General features: G+C 47.3%; 1 protein-coding gene across 2 annotated transcripts in view; it reads left to right on the top strand.

Annotated features, from left to right (window-relative positions):
- Positions 1 to 5,221: 5,221 nt before the first annotated feature.
- Positions 5,222 to 19,954, top strand: part of ext1b (exostosin glycosyltransferase 1b) — a 106,126-nt gene continuing 91,393 nt past the window's right edge. For both annotated transcript variants that reach the window (XM_079288407.1, XM_079288406.1), the window contains exon 1: positions 5,222 to 7,067. In XM_079288407.1, coding sequence (XP_079144533.1) covers positions 6,124 to 7,067 — 944 coding nt within the window. In that variant the 5' untranslated portion in view covers positions 5,222 to 6,123. The remainder of the gene's footprint in view (positions 7,068 to 19,954) is intronic.

Genomic DNA, 19,954 nt, shown 5'->3' with positions numbered 1-19,954 from the left:
TCCAAAAATATTAGTGAAAACACAAAAAACTTCTCTCCCAAAACTAGAGTGCTAAAACTCAAATTTGTGGTGTCATCAAGTATATAAGTGCGGACCTGCTCCACAGACAAATAACTGTGAGAGATGTTATAGATGACACTGAGCACCCAGGGGGGTGTATTTTGAGTATATGGGTCCATTTTCTCTTTCACCACTGAGATACAAAAAAAACAAAATCTGTTTTATTCATTGTCAATGCAGCAGCTATAAAACTTCATAACTGATGACATCTCAAGTTTGCTTCCCTGGTGTCTGGCTTTGAGAGAGAGAGTAGCTCATGCTCACTAACATTGATTCAACTTTCCTCGGCTGTGGAAACAACAAACTAGATTTCATCATTTAGGTAGTTCTCCCCTTTAATAGTTTGTGCTTTATGTGGGCGTCCCAAATTCTTACACCCGTTTCTTTTTTTACCACGTGAATAACTCAATCTGCTGAAACTACCTTATCAATTATAACTAACAGGTAAAAAGAAAACCATGACCCAAACAGTGAAAGGAAGGAAGTATATTTCCCCTCTTGAGTCCACATGAGGACTAGAAACCAGATTTTCAGCTTCACAGAAGTGTTTTTGTGATATTCCAAAAAAAATGAATCACTTGCGCCAAAGTGGCCTCACTGCAGTCACATGTCCTTGTTTTTGTGGATCACAAGCAAAGATATTAGCACATTTATTTTGTTCAACATTATGCTGACCCTGTATTTTTTATTTAATTTTAGTTCATGTTGTACGAGTTCAAATTAAATGATTTATTGCACAGCAGACAGATCATTTTTTTCATCCAGATGGTTAGAAAAGTCTTTGAGGAATTTGGAAATACGTTAAAAATGAAACCGGTGGTAAGCGTTCTCAGGCGACCTTGTGGGTTTTTACAAAGCTCTCTGATGATTTATTTTTCTCAAAATGTAATAGCTCTGTACTCTGTAGCTCTGGGACTCCGATGTAATTGTAGCACACGAGCAGCACAAGCTGAGGCAATAAAAGAGTAAGAATCAAGTTCAGTCATCTTGCTGGATTTCAACTGTACACAATGGCTTTACACAACGGGGAGATATTTCCCTGTATGTAAGAATTTGTCACTTTCTTTCTCCGCTCATGGGGCAATTTCCTGCACAAGGCCATGCTACAGTACAAGGATACTCTTCTCTCATTCAAACACACTGTTTCATTCATTTAAAAATCATTGTATTTTATACAACAGTCTTGTACTTGCTTTGTCCAGGTTGTATGCTGTTTCACAGCTGGCGAGGCTCTCTCACCTTCTCATATCGCAGACTTGCTGCAGTCTTGTGAGGGAGAAGCCTGCGGGATTGAAGAGGGGAATTTTTTTCGGGGGAGGGGGTGGGTAGAAATATTAGAAGTGTACACAAGGAAGGATGAAGAGAAGGGAGTGTTGCGAAGCTCCCTGGAACGACTCCCAGTCGTCACCGCTGACATGCAGAGACCACACAGCTCCAAAATGTTCCAAAGCAGTCGGGATACACTGGGGATGAATCGGGGGGGGGGGGGGGGGGGGGGGGGGGGGGTATATGGTGCAGCAGTTAACGCCTGCAGCCTGTCTCAGATCCAGAGAAATGCGTAATGACGTGAACACCCCACAACACATTAGCGAGACACAAGCATTTATCAAGAGAACATCTCTATTCAGATTGCACCATCTTTCAAGAGTCATTTAGCAACTACACGCTAATTCCATTAGAGTTGGAGGCAATTAAAGGAGACGCATCGTGCTCATTACCAGGTTCATATTTGTATTTTGGGTTTCCGCTGTAACACATTTACATGCTTTAATGTTCAAAAAACTGAATATTTTTGCTCATACTGTCTGCCTGAATATACCTGGATTCACCTTCTGTCTTAAACGTAAACGTTTTTGTGCCTGTCTCTTTAAACCCACCTCCCGAAAAAAGTCCAGCCTGCTCTGATTGATTTCCGTCCTCACGGCGTCACTATGTGTGTGTCAACAGTTTAGTGACACTTCTACCGTCGACTGGATCGTTGTGACACCACAACGTTACAGGAGTTCTGGCGGCTTACTTTAAAGGCACAGTTAAAAAAAAAAAATGCACTCTGTGTTTCTCCGTGGATTGAGCCTTTTGATACGGTAACAGTATTTATATAGCACCTGCTTTATCATTAAAAAAAGACTCTTTCTACAATATGGGACCTTTAAAAGCAAAGTACCCCAGGCATCAACAGCACGATTGTCAACAGTGAGGCAGTGGTGGTAAATTGGCCAGCTGTGTGTCTTTTCCATCAGAGTGCAGAGTTAAGGCTCGTGGGTACAGAAACTCAAGAGAAAACGCAAGGCTGCTACCTGTTATGGGGTGGAAACAGCCATAGACAGAGAACTCCCGGTTCATATTTTCCTATATAGACTGCTTGACATTGGATTAAGCAGGACAGGAAAGACGGGAGCAGCCCTCTGGAACCGCATCCATCATCAGCATATTCCGACGATGAGCGCTGGCCAACCGCAGGATCCTGGCCTGTGTCCCAGCCAGCCGGGGCTAATTAGTCCCCCCTCTTCGGAGCTAATTGGCCGATAAAAAACGAGGACGACCTCTTCACCCTGCCGGAGTGTTTTGCCACCAAATGGCAGTGGGGAGGATTATGCGGGTTTATGAGGCATGGTGACACTCAGCGAGAAACGCTCCTCTGCTGCGAATTCACTTGTCAAGGGGGTCGACTCCGCTCCGTCACTTTGCTTCTTCTTCTTTTTATTGTTTTTGTGAACACAAGACAACTTTTGTCTGGCACTTCCGACAAGTTGTTCCGATGGAGCGCCTTCACGTCTAAAATCTTTTACTGTGCTAGTTTATGAGTCAAATTACCAATGATGTCATTCTTTTCCACAGAGTCCTGTCAGCGATGTGAGCGTCACAGCATGTTAAGGGCAAATTGCACGGGGCTAAGCTTACTTTTGTGGCTTCTGAATGTTTGTTTTTTTGCATCGTCATCGGGACTGTGGGCCAGCGATTCTGGATTCCCATGAAAACAATCTACCTGATTGCAAAAATGTTAACAAAAAGTACCCCTTGCAATTCTCTCCATCCCCATTTCCTGTCTGTCTCTACAGCTGTCCAAATAAAGGCAATACATGCAATTGTTGACATTGTTGTCAAGGTTTCTTAATATGGGACACTGACACAAACAAATAAATAAGTAATATGGTATGCTAATGTGTTACCTGTGTGCTGAATACAAAAATACCTTATAATCATATAGCTGTTAGTGACAGGAAGAGAGCAAGAAAGAAAGAAAGACACAAAATGGAATATGAAATTATTCACAAATGAATACAAAAATAAACGATAGGTGTACAATATAATGTGCAACCCACAGTATGTGCTGAATATAAATTGTGAATGAATAATGTGCCTTTAGTGGGAATGAAGGACATACAAAATGATAACAAATGTATACACGTGTACTCTCAAATGTCCACATTATGGTGCAGAATATGAAAAAGAGTCAGCTTGTCCTGTTTACTCTTTATCTGAATATTTATGGCTGCAAGATCAAAACTGGACACATAAAGGTTAAAGGGATAGTGAATATCAGTTCCAGAAACAGTCAAGTCAAGAGAGTTTATAGAGCATGCTGTAGCCTATAAAAACAGATTAGAAAGATTTGAAAATAACGTAAATAGCAGAGATAAAGAAGCACATATGTGTAATACACAAGTAAAAGCTACCATACCCATAAATGATGAGCGTAAAGCAAAATAACAGTTTCTGACTTGATACAACTAGAATGTGTGCAGACATGTGACTGAATATCATCTCAATATAACCTCTCAGTGGAAATCTTTGTTCCTGAGGTGTGCTTTGCTCTCTGGCACATCTCCAACTGACTTCCATAGGCTCACTATGGAGTGGTCTCACCGACGTCACGATCTCCTTAGTTACGAGGTCGGTCGGCCATGTTGGAGTACATACAGATCCTACATGGCGGCGCGTAAACAAGGAAGTGCGGCGAAAATACCATACTTTGAATCACTGGATAGTGCATCAAAGGTTCGTTACCTGGTCAAATTGAAGGTTATTGGTAACTTGGATCCCTATACGATGAGTGCAGATGGTTTCAGTGCCGATCCTACTTATCTTCCATCGGTAAACTACGCCAACATCTACACGTATCTCGTGAACACCCCCAGTCCTTACACAAAAGACGAGCTGGAGTGCTACAAAGGGCTCGACGCTTATAATCAGTTTGTCAGTGGATGGGTCCGAGACGTCAAAGCAACGGTCGTCGGGAATTCTCATCTCGTCATTGGAAGGGTACATATATACAGATCTGGTCAAATATTTAGCAATATTCAATGTTTACTTAGCGCAAACAGACACGTGTGTTTGTTTACATTGTACATGCACGTCATTGTGTGCGTGTGTGTAGGAATTCACTTTCAACTAACTCCTAACTTCATCCCCCCCCACACATATATATATATACATACATATATTTATGATCCGACGTTAAACTCATATCACGCAATGCTGAGGCTGCATCTCTGTGTTTCGCCTGCTGTACACGCTCGACACGTCTCTGGCACCGACTGCTGTCACGGGCCGATGAAGCTTCGGTAACCTTCTCATGTCCAAGTTTAATTTATATTTCCTTTATTAAATACTGTTCACAAACGAATTTGTAAATAGAATCACTGACCACTTATAAAGTGATCCGCACATACTCTAGTGTACGCCAAATTCCATTCCTTTATATCTCGAGAGATGCGTGACAGCCATTTCTCGCGACGTCGCTTGGATAGCTCCTTCGTGTCATTTCCTTGATGTGTAATGACCGCTGGCAAACGAAAGAATGATTTCTTGTCTATCAGCTCTGCTGCCACAACCAAAGACAGCACAAAAGTTCACCACCGATAGGTTATGCGACTCAGCCGTGCATGCCAGTGGCTTTGTGTGTACTCCAACATGGCCGACAGCTAAACTGTGACGTCACACGAGACCACTCCATTAGATAATTTGCACATGCGGAAGACCCCGGTGATGAATGGTTGCATTCCCCGAAGGTCCCGCCTCTTCCGTTCCCACACACGGACCAATCAGCGGCGCCTGTGGGCATCGATGGGACGGCACCGTCAGCTGCCGTCGTGTCGGGATTGGAATGTTACGGACTAACAATCGGGACGACTGAGCACTCGGTAATTGGACACTGGGATCAAGGAATCCCGTCTTTTTTTTGAACATTTTTCTCAGCTATCCGCCCGGTGTGTGGTTAGCCTTCGTTTGCCTCGTGTCGACCGGATAACTTCGCGTGCGGCGCGGCTCCCCGCTGATGTGTTTTTTCATGTTATATCGGCGCGTGCGAGGGCAGTGTGTGTGGAGGCTGTGATAAATAAGGAGACATGCAGGGATTCGGCAGGTTACAGTTGTACCGCTGAGCTGCTGCCGCGCTACGTTGCTTCTTCCCCCGGTGTTTTATGTTGTGTTGCTTCTCTTCACACGGGACCATGGAGCGATGAAAGAGGGGGAATAGGACGAATTCAACCGGAGGCATTTTGGATTCGAGCGCGGCGGCACCACACCGACGGGTCTTTACGCTCCCTGGGCAAATGTGTTTGCGAGTTTAACATCCAAACCGGGATATACCTTTCCGTCTGGGAGAGCCTCGGAGACCCCTGCCGCTGCTCGCCCGGGGAATCCAGAGCGCGCGCGAGAGAGAGTTACCAGATGGCTGCCGGACAGTTTTCCATTTGAATAGCCCCGTGCAGGCAGCCTGAATGAGGGCGAGGAGAAGCGCCGGGGAAGAGAGTCTCCGCCGCGTGTGATTGTGTCCGAGCGGGTCCGGGGAAGCACGGAGCTTTTAGCGTAGGCGCGCGTGCGATATGGTGAAACGCTACAGAAGAGGGAGAACGGGACAATACGTTTAACAACAAAAGAAAATCGCCCACATGCACTGGATCAATTGCTGGATTTGGGAACCGAATACGCAAAAGGGGGGTTGGGGATCCGTGGAGGCTGCCGGAGGATGGAGCGGTGCAGCCGGGGTTGGTGAGAGCCTAACTTCGGGCCACTTTACATTTTTTATTCCTAAACGACTCGCCCCTGTTGCCAGGACACATGCAGGCCAAAAAACGCTACCTGATCCTGCTCTCCGCCGGTGCGTGTCTGGCGCTTCTCTTCTGCCTCGGAGGGGTTCAACTTCCAGCGGCGAGCAGGAGCCGGCATGACCGCAGCCGAAACGGGTACCGGCCCGACCAGCCCTGGCCTCACTTCTCGGACCCGTTACACCTTTTCCTGCCCTGGGATCAGACGGACACCGAGGAGTACAACCTGCACATATCTCCGAGGCAGAAGAGGGACGTCAACACGAGTGTTTACAAAGGCAAGCGGTGCCGCATGGACTCCTGCTTTGATTTCTCTCTGTGTCAGAAGAACGGATTCAAAGTTTACGTTTACCCGCTGCAGAAGGGGGAGAAGATCTCCGACAGCTATCAGAATATTTTATCAGCCATCGAGGGCTCCGGGTTTTACACCTCGGACCCCGGGCACGCGTGTCTGTTCATCCTGAGTCTGGACACTCTGGACCGGGACCAGCTGTCTCCGCAATACGTCCACAACCTAAAGACCAAGGTCCAGAACCTGCCTCTGTGGAACGACGGCAGGAACCACCTCATATTTAACCTGTACTCTGGGACGTGGCCGGACTACACGGAAGACCTGGGCTTCGACATCGGCCAGGCCATGTTGGCCAAGGCCAGCATCAGCACCGAGAACTTCCGGCCCAGCTTCGACGTGTCCATCCCGCTCTTCTCCAAGGAGCACCCGAGGACCGGCGGGGAGCGGGGCTTCCTCAAGTACAACTCGATCCCGCCTTTCAGAAAATACATGCTGGTGTTCAAGGGGAAGCGCTACCTGACGGGCATCGGCTCGGACACCAGGAATGCCCTGCACCACGTGCACAACGCGGAGGACGTGGTGCTGCTCACCACCTGCAAGCACGGCAAGGACTGGCAGAAGCACAAGGACGCGCGCTGCGACCAGGACAACGCGGAGTACGACAAGTAAGTTGTGTGTGTGTGTGTGGGTGTGGGTGTGTGTGTTGGGGCTGAGGGTAAAAAAAAAATAAGTTGTTTCCTTTGATGCTTTCAAACTTTTGGGGACGTGATCCAGGCGTTTGGAGCTGTCAACCCCCCCCCCCCCCCCAAAAAAAACCCCAGACCCTTAAGGTTTCTCACTGGTGTGCGGGTGTGTGTGTGGAGCCATTTCAATTCTCATGTCTTTCCCAGACTGAGAAATAGGATTGAAGCACTTCCTCCACATATAGATATTTATATAAAAATCTCGTCATATATCGCAGTGTTAACCCATTAGCTATCAGCGAATGTAAGCCCTGTAAAGACCCCCCCCCCCCCCCCCCCTTTTTACATGACTGGGTTTTACCCTCTGCGCTCCCTTTCAAGCATGAAGTGAAAAGCTCTCCAGCCAGTCTATTAGCTCCCTGGACACCCTCCCCTCCCTCCTATGCTATACAGGAATTCACCCCTCCCTTCCACCTCCACTCCATGGGAACACTGCAGCCTTCACCAGGATATGCAGGGACACGTCTGATTTTGCAGCCCTGCGCTCGATGCAAACTAAGTGAAAGTCGACGGTGGGAGTTCTCGCACTGGAAATGGTCAGAACCGCCGCTCCGGTGTGCCGTGTCGCTACTACCGCTGCGTCCTCGGCAAACCGAGGAGGAGCCCGCGGGTTGGAGTTTATGCGCGCGGTGGCGTGCGAACAAGTTTGGTTGAAAGATGAAGCGATTTAGTGCGAATAAATCAGCCGTAATAGGTTAATTATCACCTTCATTGCTGAGAGTTAGTGCCATCCTTCCCACTTAGCCCCCGGGGCTAGTTGATTACCTCTAATTTTGGAGGTCTACCGTTATGTCAAGGTGGTAATTAATGATCCCTATCCCCCCCCCCCCCCCCCCCCCTTCAGCAGCTGCATGTTTCAGTATAGAAGGCGTTTGTTTGGTTTGCATAGCTGGCTTACGTGGCGAACTCCGCTGTCGGGTTCACTTCTCTGTGAGTGACAGCGGTTTGATCTGCATTTATCAGCCTGACCCGTGGGTCCCGGGCCTTTCCGTGAAGCCTGGATGGACTCGGGCTTGTGTAAACAGCACTTGTCGACATTGTTCCTACTTGTGGTTGTTTGTTTCCCTGTATAGACGCACACACAGTGTGGGGGGGGCCCATTGCACATCGCGTTGCGAGGGGAAGTGACACCAAAAAGTGAACTCCAACAAAACTTTACATGCATGCACTTGTCGATCCATTCGTCATCCTTCTCCCCCCCCCACACCGGCACTCATTCTCTCCCTCGGCTCAGTTCCCAGAGCTACCCTCCTCCTCTGGAACATCTCGGTGCCAACGGTCGACGCTGCCGTTCAGGGAACCGAAGCTCTCTCCGCTGGTTTATTGTTGATCAATACCGCCGGCCCGTTAGTCATTTCATGTCCATCATCGACACTGTATCGGATTTCTGTCCCCGCCTCAAACTCAGTGAATCGAATTTTATTTCAGCACGACACTTTTAGAGCATTTAGCACGCTTATTAAACTCCTCCCACTTCTTCGTTGTATCCGTGTTGGAGAGTCGAGTTAGCTGCTTTTTTAACGTGGGTTTAGATTGCTAGCCTACTTTGGCAACTGGCAACATCGTGAAACTAATCACATTTAAAGCATTTTTTCCCTCCTCGTTTCTTTCATCGAAGTGATGCCTTTCGTTTGAGTCTAATTCAAACCCTTTTGCGTGTCAGCCCTGGCTTTGCTTAAAAAAAAATAAAAGCCTGACGTAGCTCCCTCGGGTACACGGATCCACGTGTAGCCCGCCGGTCTCGGCGCTCCGCCTCCATATGGCTGAGGGCGGACAGGCGATGCCTTGCGGGGACGCCGTGGTGCAGACTCAGGAATGCACACACGGTGTCAGAGCAGCTGTTCGCGGCTGAAGAGGGAGCATCGCCCAAAGCAGGCCGGCTAGCTGTGCAGTATTACACGAACATACCTGGATGCTCTGAGAGTGTAGCCTCGCACATGACGTTTGAACACGACGGGATGCGGGTCGCTCTGGCCTCTTCTTCTCTTGTTGTTTACAGTCCACATGCATCCACCCGCCGACCACAAACGCACACGCTTCCACGGCGGGTGGCTATGCTACGTCCAATCTCACCTTCGCCTCCTGGCCCTTCATCTCGTTGCCTTCCAGAGGAATGCTGCTCTACTGAAGGTATGCAGCAGCAGGAGGGCACACTGGGAGCCGGTGTATAGGCACTTGAATCAGCTCCCACCCATCCACACACTCACTCACACACAATGCGCCACGCTGTGCACATTTATTCAATTGATTTTCTTAGCTGCAATAGCTTTCAATTGGAGTCACTCCGGTCCACTTCCATGGCCAGGCGCTGATGAAAGGGCCCCATTCACTGCTACCCTATCCAGTGAGTTTTCAGCGCCGCTGACAATGATCCCAGGAGCGGACAGTGAACGGCTGTTACAGGCCCGACAATTGAACAAATTTCACGTTGAGCGCCACGGTATGCCTCGTGGTGACTAAACCTCCTTTCCTGGCGCACTCCTTCCTAGATATGCAACACTTTCTGTTATGATCTCTGTGTGATCTCATTTTGCAGAAAATTGATTTATTTTAAGTAGTAAGTCACATTTTGTGGACTTCCTGTTTTTCGATACTGAATCACTTCAGGCGTGGGTGTTTTGTTGTGTTACGTCACCTAACGAGAACTAAAGGTCGTTCACTTTCCCTTTACATGAAGGCGTAGTTACTTCATACATGTAGCCCAACATTAAACCCAGGATGTGAGTACTGCGGGTTCTCCGTATTCCACCGGCCAGCAGGTTATCCTGCAAAACTCAAAAGTGCATCGAACATCACGAGTCGCATCATTGTAACTATTAAATGTTCCATTAAAGTCCAACTGTGCACACACCTTTTTGTTTGCTCGCTGTTGAGCCTTCCTCTGGCTAACCGCAGCGTCATCATCATCATCCGTCCCCATTTAATACTTAACCAGCAGTGTTGGCACGTATTGACTTTGTACTTTAGCTACTTCACTGGCAGCTGCCGCTCTAGGTCACCCGAGGGACTCGACGGCGGAAAAAAAAGTGGGAGGGCGGTGACAGGAAGTGGAAGGGGGGCGGGGGGGGGAGAGATTTAGGGAACCAGAAAGTCAAGTGGAGATGCAGAATGTGTGTGTGTGTGTAAAAGGAGATGAAGGAGAAGAGCAAGTGGGTGTGAGATTGAGTGATAATAGTCCCAAAACTACCAAAAGCACGACGAGTGGTCGGAGAGGGAGAAAAAGAGGAAGGAGGCCAGTCATCCCTTTTTTTGTTGTTTCCACGTCTCCTGTTTTACTTTCCCTTTCCTTCCCTCCCTTTGCTTGGGTTTCTTCTATACTTTCCCCTCCCTCCCTCACAACGACATGGAAACACTGATGTGATTTAGCTGGAGATGGCTCCCCGCCACATTTCCATTTCCCTTCTCTTTTTTTTTCCTTCTTTTAATGACGACGCTGCGGTTGAAATTTTGTTGACACGTTGCCACAGACTGAGAGGCAGCAGCTGATCTGGGCCAAGTGAAGAAAACCAGCAACACTTCCTCTCCACCTTATCTCAGACAAACACTTTTATGAGTGGGAATACCGGCATTCACCTGAACGCCAGCGCGGCGGCGCCTGATAGCAGACTCCCGTTGGAGGTTTTTGGAGAGTGCCACAGCTATCTCGCAGGAGAGGGTGTCGCACTCCCCGGGTTGCCATTGTTTGTTTTTCCGCGGTCCGATTAATAAATCATGAATATTTCATGATTGCCTGCTCTCTCTTAGATAAAGTCCCGAGCTCGTGACGGTGAATGTTAATGATGCGGAGGATAATAAGTTAGAATGTGGTGCATGTGGGGACAGATTTTCGGCGCATGACTTCTTATCTTATCAGGCCATCTATACACCCCCCCCCCCCCGACACACACATACACACACACACACACACACACACACGCACCCCTGACTTTCATTATCTCTTGTCTCTCTCCGGCCTCATTTTCACCGTCTCGTTTGTGCATTCCAGTTGCGTCAGCCTCGTTTCGGTTTTATCTGGTGCGAGTCACCGTTACATGAGAGAAGTCGACTTGGCAGTATTTCTGCCGTGACTCCCGTCTGGCGCTGCGTCTGTTTCTTCCATAACTGGTGCTTCTCAGCAGACAACGGTCTCTGGTGATAAAATTGAGTTAAGGAGTTACCATCTTTTTTTATTGGGGCGGCAGCTAACAACGATCCTTTCCTCTTTGGATGTCTAAAAGACGTCAAAGAACAGTTCCTCGGGGCCGAGGTTACGTCTTTAGATAGCAGTAAAAGAAAAAAAAGCACATGTTCAATTTACAGTGATACGAAACAGACAAAAACAAATCCTCATATTTAAGGAGCTGGAATCAAATGTCTTGTTTTGTCACCAGCTTTCCAAAATGCGAAAAACATTCAGTCTACTGTGGCAGCAGAGTGAGACAAGCACACGATATTCGCATCCGACGTGCTGCCACCAGCACAATTTTAGGCATCTTTGCTTATAGAATCACTCGCGTGATCAACCGATTATCAGAACTGTTAAAAGTAAGCTGTTAATAAATTTTCTGTCAGTCAACTACTCCATTAATCTTCTAATCATTCCGGCTCGACTAATCTCATATCTGCATTCAAGTTGGAGTTGTTTTCGTCTGTGAGAGTTTTGTCCGTGTGTGGCTGCTCATCCATCCATGTCTGTTTTGTGTTTGTGTTTGTGTTTGTGTGTGTGTGTGTGTGCGTGTGCGTGTGCACGCAGGATGACCGGGGTCGCGACCCCGCTGTCTGTCCCCTCAGTGAGTGACGAAGGCAAAGCCCAACGCACTGACCCACATTCATTGAGGGATTACCAGCCCCTGGCCTCAGAGGTGGGGGGGGAGTGAGAGAAAGACAGAACTAGCGGGGGTGGACATGAACTCGTGAAGCCCAGAACCATACTACCCCCCCCCCCCCCCCCCTTCCCAGGCCAGCTGCCGGCTAGTTTGTGTAGAAAGAGATTGATCAGTTGGGAGGTTCCCCGCCCCCAAAATGAAAATCGATGAGCGGTATTACCACAGCAGTAGGCCGGCCCCCGGAATCACTTCCTTTATTAAAAGCTGCCCACTTCCACCCTGAGAGAAAGCGACCGGTCAGAGCGCTTGTTGTGCTCGCGGTAGCGGTAATTGAAAGAGTGAGAAATAACAAGGCATCAAACCTCCATGCTTCCCTAGAACTGTCAGGAAATGTTTTTTAGAGGGATGAATTAATAATTGGCACAGCCACAACAGTAAAAGTTGTAAAGCCCCCCCCATCCTCTCGCTCTCTCTCTGTCACTCTTGAAGCGCCATCGTCCTTAACTAGTGCTGACATAAACTGACGTAAAAAGTTTGCGTGCGGACAGGTAAGTGAGTAGCAGCGCAGTTTGTTTGGAAAACTGTTGAAGCTGATTGGGTCCTTGTGAACTCAATTAAACCAGACGGGTGTCTGACTGGCTGAGGCAAAAAAAATAAAAATAAAGTGATGATCAGGACCGACACGTGATTGGCTTCTCATTAAATTCCCCGCTGAGGAGGGATGAGAGGAAGATATGGCTGCTGTCTGCAGGTTTTTGGAGAGCACGATGAGTCCTGACATCTGTCCTTTTTTTTTTTTTAAATGTAGAGAGACAAAGTATTCAAAAATCTCTGCTTTCCTTTTTCCGTGGCACGGGGCATGCTGAGACAGGGGGCGACGCTGCTCCGAGCGCACTCCATCATTCCAGCATTCCCACGTTCAACGGCTGCAATGTTCATTACCTAGTTTTTTGCAGAGTCACTATTTTAATGACTGCTAGAATATTTTCACCACTTAACCCTCTTCAAAGCCACGAGACTACTTTGACAAAAGCAGTAATTTCACCTCGCAGAACGCGGGAGCTGCTGTTCTACCGCTGCATCGATCAGTGTGTTTGTTTGTGTTGTTTCTGATCCGAAAATGCAGTTAAGTAATGGACTCTTCAAGCCCTCAGCTCTGCGCAAGGCTCTAATTTCTCGATTATCCTTCCTGTTTGCTTGTGTGTCCAGTCAAGCGAACACGAGTTTCACTGTAAGAGAATTGGGCTGCAGTGATATGCCTGTTATCGTTTTTCGCTGCTGAACTGTGGAGAGGTGTGTGTGTGTGTGTGTGTGTGTGTGTGTGTGTGTGTGTGTGTGTGTGTGTGTGTGTGTGTGTGTGTGTGTGTGTGTGTGTGTGTGTGTGTGTGTGTGTGTGTGTGTGTGTGTGTGTGTGTGTGTGTGTGTGTGTGTGTGTGTGTGTGTGTGTGTGGAAAGAGGGGGTTGCCGCTGGTCCCCAGGGATTTGTCCCTCTTCCTGAATGAAGTGGAAGTGGAGCACCTGACCAGGGTTATCTCATCAATGAGGGGCAGTGGGCAGAAACCCCGGCCTATATATGTCGTGGGTACACTGACGTACATGCAGGACTCGTTAAAAGGCGGGCGTTTCTTCTCCCGATAAAGAGCTCTACACAGACTCATCAGTGTCAGCAGTTGTTGCAGACCTCGCCTCCTGCGAGCTCCGCGTCTCCCTCGGGGCGCTTGCAGCAGCTCCACTGGGGAAAAGGAGGGGGAGGAGGTTTGTGGGGGGGTAGTAGTAGCTAGTTTTTATGGCAGCTTTTATGGTCCCGAGAGGCCGTTCAGCGAGCACCTACTGCCGGCACTTCAATGGGGATGGCAGATCGTTGACGTCAGCTTTCGCGCCGACCTTCCTCCCTCACTTCTCACCGCCACAGGAGCAAAAACAAACACTCAAACCCCTCGGCTAGTATTCATATTTAAATCGGAATTGGCAAAAGGGGGGGGGGGGTCTGAGTAAGGGTAAGGAGGAGGAGGTGGTGGAGTGGGGGAGTTGAAGAGGGAAATAGCTTAAAAAAGCATTATGTCACTGAAGAATGTGTTCCTGGCTCAACGTTTAAGGGGCCAGGGCTCGGAGGAGAGAAAGGGGGTTTTGTTGGAGCAGATCGGGCTGCCTGGCAGGCTGATGGAAGGGCTCTTTCCCCCGTCTGCTTCATCATGCTTTATGGCTCGCTTTGACTTCCAGTCATGTGGGGTGTAAAAGTCGGGCGGCCCCCGGGCGCTCCAAGAGGGCTCCCATTGTGCCAAAGTTTGCTTTCTTTCCAGAGGGATCACTTGTGCCTTGTTGACATCGCAGCCTCCCCATATGGTGCCCTTTTCACTCCCTCGTGTGTCACCCCTCTCCAGCAACCCTGACTCTTCCGGCCGCTGTGGCCTCTCTTCCTCGCGCACCTCTACCCGTTCCCCTTTGACGCCGGGGCTACAGCGGGCAACGGCGGCCGCTCTCACAGGCCCCGCCATCGACAGCCATGTCCTGGTTTGGCAGACTCCACGGCACTTCACAGATCGGCGGCGGAGCCAAATCCAACTAGGGAGGAGGAGGTGGAGGAGACGGTTGCAAGGGAAGAAGGCATCTGGTCTCGGCAAGTCTCAGTATGCCCAGAGCGTGGGTGTATGATTGACCGGAGAGAGGAAGGAAAGGATCATTTTGGTGTTACGCCGTTTCTTCCCAGTTTCCCTGACAGTTTGTTTGGTGGCGCTTATTCAAGAGCTTGACGGGGCTTCCTATTCAAAAGAGAAGGAGTGCATGCTTGTTTTTTGGGGAGGCAATGTAGGACAAAGTGCAGCTTCTGGTGGATATTTAAAATCGACGCCCACTCTCCTCCTTTTCAATTTCTTCCTGCCTTTTCTTCTCCTCGCTGTTCCCAACTCCCAATTTACAGTCTTCTCTTTCATGCAGTCATTTCGCCTGTCTCGCACTCCCACCTCCTAAAAGAGCCCACTTACACAACTATTTAATTCTGCGCCTGTGTGGAAAAGGGCCCTGGCCCTCGGTACCATCTCATTGTGTCATTGATGGAAACATTTTAAGAATACGGGGATTTCTCGTGAGTCATTTCCACACAGATTCATGGCAGCAGACCCAGCAAGTGACAGATATATATTCATGTGAGCTGATATTCTGTTGCCTTTTCTGCCACTTTCTGCGGCTCTTATCGCCGAGCAGTGGGACAATCTTCCGGTTTCAGTGGCTTTATTTTTGCCCTGCTGCATCCCAACTGGTGGTGTCTATCCAACCGCATCCCTGCTATCAAAGCAATCCCCTCAAAAGAAAAACAGAAAAAAGAGCTTGGAAAAGCTAGTGATCCCGTCAAGAATCGGAGGCCCTGAGGTAAAGGAAGAAGAGTGGAGGACTGGAGACTATTTGCTCACAGCTACATAGCTTGCTATCTTTAAACACACACGTATATATCCTACCGGGACCCTTTTTTCAGGAGCTTAAGGAGAGCATGAGCTAATAATGTCTGAATATACCTGCTATTTATTGCATGTATGTCACCTTTTCTTTTTTTAGCGTGTGTATTTTGTCTTGGGCAGTGGAGGATCCCTTTTTCTGTCTGAGTATCTGCAAAGTTTTTGAATGAATGAATGAATGAATGAATGAATGAATTTTATTTATATAGCGCTTTTCACAGACAGTACTATCACAAGGTGCTTAACAGAGCAGACATTTAAAAGCATAAAAAACACAATGTGACCCTAGGGTCAATAAATTACATACACAGAGTGAATAAAAAATGTTAAAGAATAAAATAAAAATAAAATAAAAATGTAAAACAAATGTTAAGAGCAGGTCTAGGACATGGGTTTACTTTTACACAAACGCCAGCCTAAACAGGTGGGTTTTTTGCACTGTAGCCGACCAGGGGACAGACAGAAATCCAGACAAGTACGTGTTAGGTTTACACTGCAGTCTGAGCTGTGTGTGTGTGTGTGTGTGTGTTAAATTGTGCATCTACGCCTGCATATGTGCGTGGCTGTGCAATGCTCCCGGGCCTGCTCGTGTCACCTTTAGCAAGGTAGTGCTGATTGAGTGGCTCGTTCTTCCATTGCCACTTCTTTTTTTCTTTTTTTCTCCCGCTCTCCTCGGTGAATGCTCTTCTTTTTTTTTAAAGTCGTCTGGCAACCCTCCCGCCCGGCTCCTTCCTCCCTGTCCACATGCACACGTACGCATACTCAGCAGCATGTTGTTTGGCCGAAACCCCGGCGCTAGCTCTAACCGTGGCCGCTCATGTGGAACCTCCAGAAGCTACAAAACATGAATTATGTATCAGCAAGAGGAGTTAAAAAAAAAAAATATATATATTTATGTTTTTTTTTTGCTCTTCATATTAAGTAGCATGTCCACACACCACCGTGCAGACGTACAGTGCAGTGTGGCCTTGTAACAGTAACAGGCTCGCCCGGGATTTCACCAACATTTGCACCAAGCAGCACACTTTGACAAAGAGAAGATTGAATTTGAATTCCATCCAGGATCAGAGAGTGACCTTGAAGGCCTGTATTTTTTTGGGGGGGGGGGGTTGAATGCTGAGTGAATTTACAGAGTTCACACGGTCGGAGGAGCAGAGGAGATTCATTATTCAATAAATTGCATTTAATGTGGAGTATGAAGCGAGACCGAAATGAGCCTCAAAAGCCTGGCGGCATCTTTGGATGCTGATAAGCTTTTTAGGGGACGGCACAGGGGAGGTTTTATTTTGGAATGGGAACAGACGGGCTACATCTCCCCCCCTCAAAAAAATAAAAAATAGATGCATCGCTTTGCATTTCCCAGCTGCCGTATCTTTTGGGACGGCCGAGGCGAGTAGATCTAAGGGCTCTGTCATTTCCGAGCTTGCCGTGGCTTCGTCGTCGCTGCCAGATCTGCGGTGCGTGTTCCAATTTAAATCCCCCTAAATAAATCCGGAAATCTCCCCAAAAAAAAACATCTTACGAATCTCCTTTTTTCTCATTACAACTATTGTATGAAGTTGATCCGTACAACTTGCATATCTCGACTTCCTCCGTGGTTTGATCAGAGCCCCGTTTCCCCTCGTTGATTTGGTGATAAAGACTCCCTCCGCAGCAGCTCTTGAGTCGGGCCTTTTTAATACGAGTTGAACTATTACTGTGGATCAGACGCCGGCATCGTCTCTGTCGTGCTCATAGAGATTAAATAGAAGAGGGGAAGTTGCTCCGTTCTGGGAAGCCTGTTGTAGCTTTTGTACCATGTCTGAACCGATGCTAGTCGCATCTGACTCGTCTCCTTTCATGTCGGATACACAGTTCCCTTATGTAGGATTACTGGTGTACAGATACCTCACAAACAGCTGTGAGCTGCTGTGATCAGAGTGCATGCTCTGGGCACGCTGCCCTCTGAAAGTCCACCACAACGTTTACAGAAGAGAAAAGGCCCGCCATCATCCTCATTACATGTTGGGAGTTTGAGGCTGGCCCGCGCTGTAAAAAGCTTCTGCACCTTCTCATTTAACCACTTCCACCAGGGTGAGACTACGTCTTCTGCTTCCTTTGACTCAGAAACTAAAGCAGCTCCTCTTTTAGCTCAAAATATTTGTTTTAAAGAACGTCTACCTGTTTTTAAAAAATATATAAATCTGCTCTATTTAAGGCCTTTACACACCAAAACCATTCTTACTGGACTGATGCCGATTTGCCAGACATTGTTCAATAAAAGGTTTGAATAGATTTGCGCAGGCCGAGGACCAACTACCAGAATCCTGTTGACCCAGAGCTGAGGTATATTGTTGTATAGCCGTAGCTACCGTAAGGTATTTTTTGAGTTTCCTTTTTGGGGAATGCCCTGAGAGAATTTGGGTTTCCTTTGGTAAACAGTTACGCAGTGAATGTCTAGGGCTTTTATTGTGAAAGGTAAGAACGGAAGGAGTGGTACCGGTATGAGCTTCCTTTGTCACGGTTGAAAGGATACATTTTGCCTCTTGGACTACGGAGCCTCCATGTGTTGTACACTATAGTGCACACTTTGACTATCCGTTATGCACAACGTGATTGGTTGATGCAGTTATCTGCGGTGCGAAAGCTCAGAAAAATTGACCTTGTTCCTGAAAAAAATATATTTACTTGCAAATGAATGGCACTTTATTCTTCCTTTCTCAAAGAGAACAAGACTAAAGGATTGCTTTCTCTGTACAGGTTTTCAATATTGCAATGTTCAAATGTTTCAGCCAACCTCATTAGCATTGACGACACTCACTGAGGGGACTTTGCGTATAGGAAGTGTCGAGGTTAGCTACAGTCACTTTGACTTTATATATCTACATTTATATATCTTATATTCAAGTGTGGCTTGCTATTCTGAGGGTGTAGCAGAAAAGCCGTGTTGACGTTCCCTGTTCATTATTAAAATAAGGCCTTATCAGAGGAGACGGTATTGGTCCCTCATCCTGTACTGTCAATAATGTATTAAAACATCTTTTATTTCGGTAAAAAAGCCTGCGTGTCCGAGTTAGCGTTAGCTCCACTTTCCAAGCTAATCAGAATCCAAAGGCGCCATTAGCCTCCGCTAGCCCAGTTATCTGCTAATCACTTCACAGCTATTCAGTGGCAGCTGCATTATACATTTTACCACTTCACATGGTGTTAACTCAAAGTGCACTCAGTATGCATATTTCATACGCTGCACTTTCACATTCAGGTTACAATTTTCTTTTTCTTTTTCGGTTCTTTTTTTTCAGAAGCCACAAAAATGTTTTCGTTCAACCTCATGAATTAATTATTGATGTCACTTCCTGATCACACCTTTGAGTGTGTCCGCTTCCTCTTCTTCGGATCAGACTGTTGCAGTTAACCGTGCTGTCTAGTTAAAGATTGTCAGATAACATTACCCAACGTAGCCTTATCAAGGCCACATGTGTCAGGCTGTCGCTCCTTATCAGCTAGCTACTGCACGGATGGGTGCACATGTGCATACACACAAAATAAACACGGATTACAGCGACTAAAAACCCGGGCTGCGAATGAAAAAGCCCGTCCGTCGTGCCAAGGGCAGCTGGACACTGTTACTGCCGCTGATTCGCAGGCTGCCCACCACAGTGTGGAGGTGTGCAGAGTTTTTCAGCTTCCTCATTGGATGGCCAGTCTCTCCTACTCTTCTCGTCTCGGTGGTGGTGGCATTTCTCATTACTGCATGGTAATTCATGCTCTTATTTGCTGCCGCCACGATGCACAGGTCTTAAGTGACAAATTGCAGCGGGGTTTGCCGAGGGGGGGGGGGGGATTTGTGAGCCTACATGTCTGCGCGCTGAGCCACGTGAATGTGAAAGATCCTTTTAACTCTACACGAGACCTTTCGGTGCGCGATCAAATCCTGTTTAGTCCCCTGTTGTTGCGAAGCACTTACCATCTCAGCAGAGAGCTCTTCCCCTGGATGCCCGTGTTTTTCCCTCTCAAGAAAGTTTCATCGTGGCAAACAAGCTGGAGCCATTAAAAGACCTTAATACGTTGTGTTAATGGATCAGTTCATGGCCAATCAAAGGCAGGAGCACATCAACCATTTATGAATCAATATGGCAATAAGATGGTGTGCATCCTGGTCACTAAGAGCATGAAAGGGCGATGTTGGGCCGTTCATCAGTGACTCTGTTGAAACATGTAATCTAGAGGACCTTCACTTAGTGTTGAGATGAAATGAAAAATGCCCATTTAAACAAAATGGTCCCACCAAACAGCGAAGCGGATATCTTAAAGATTGTAGCTTTAAATATATGAAAAAATTCAAATTCATATGAAAATTTATTGATCAGTCGACAGACAGAAAATGTATTGACAACTGCTTTAATGCGCGATGAAACATACGAGTAGTTTACCAAGAAAGAAAAGACAATCTGTTTATCAATGTGAAGATCTTCTGCTTTATTATTATAACAATATTATATTATTATAAACTGAACGTTTTCGGGCTTTGTACTGTTGGTCAGACAAAGCAAGACAAAAAAAATGTACCAAATGC

This window comes from Melanostigma gelatinosum, assembly GCF_949748355.1.
Source record: "Melanostigma gelatinosum genome assembly, chromosome: 17".
NCBI classification, from domain to species: domain Eukaryota; kingdom Metazoa; phylum Chordata; class Actinopteri; order Perciformes; family Zoarcidae; genus Melanostigma; species Melanostigma gelatinosum.
This window is presented reverse-complemented; position numbering and strand designations above follow the sequence as displayed.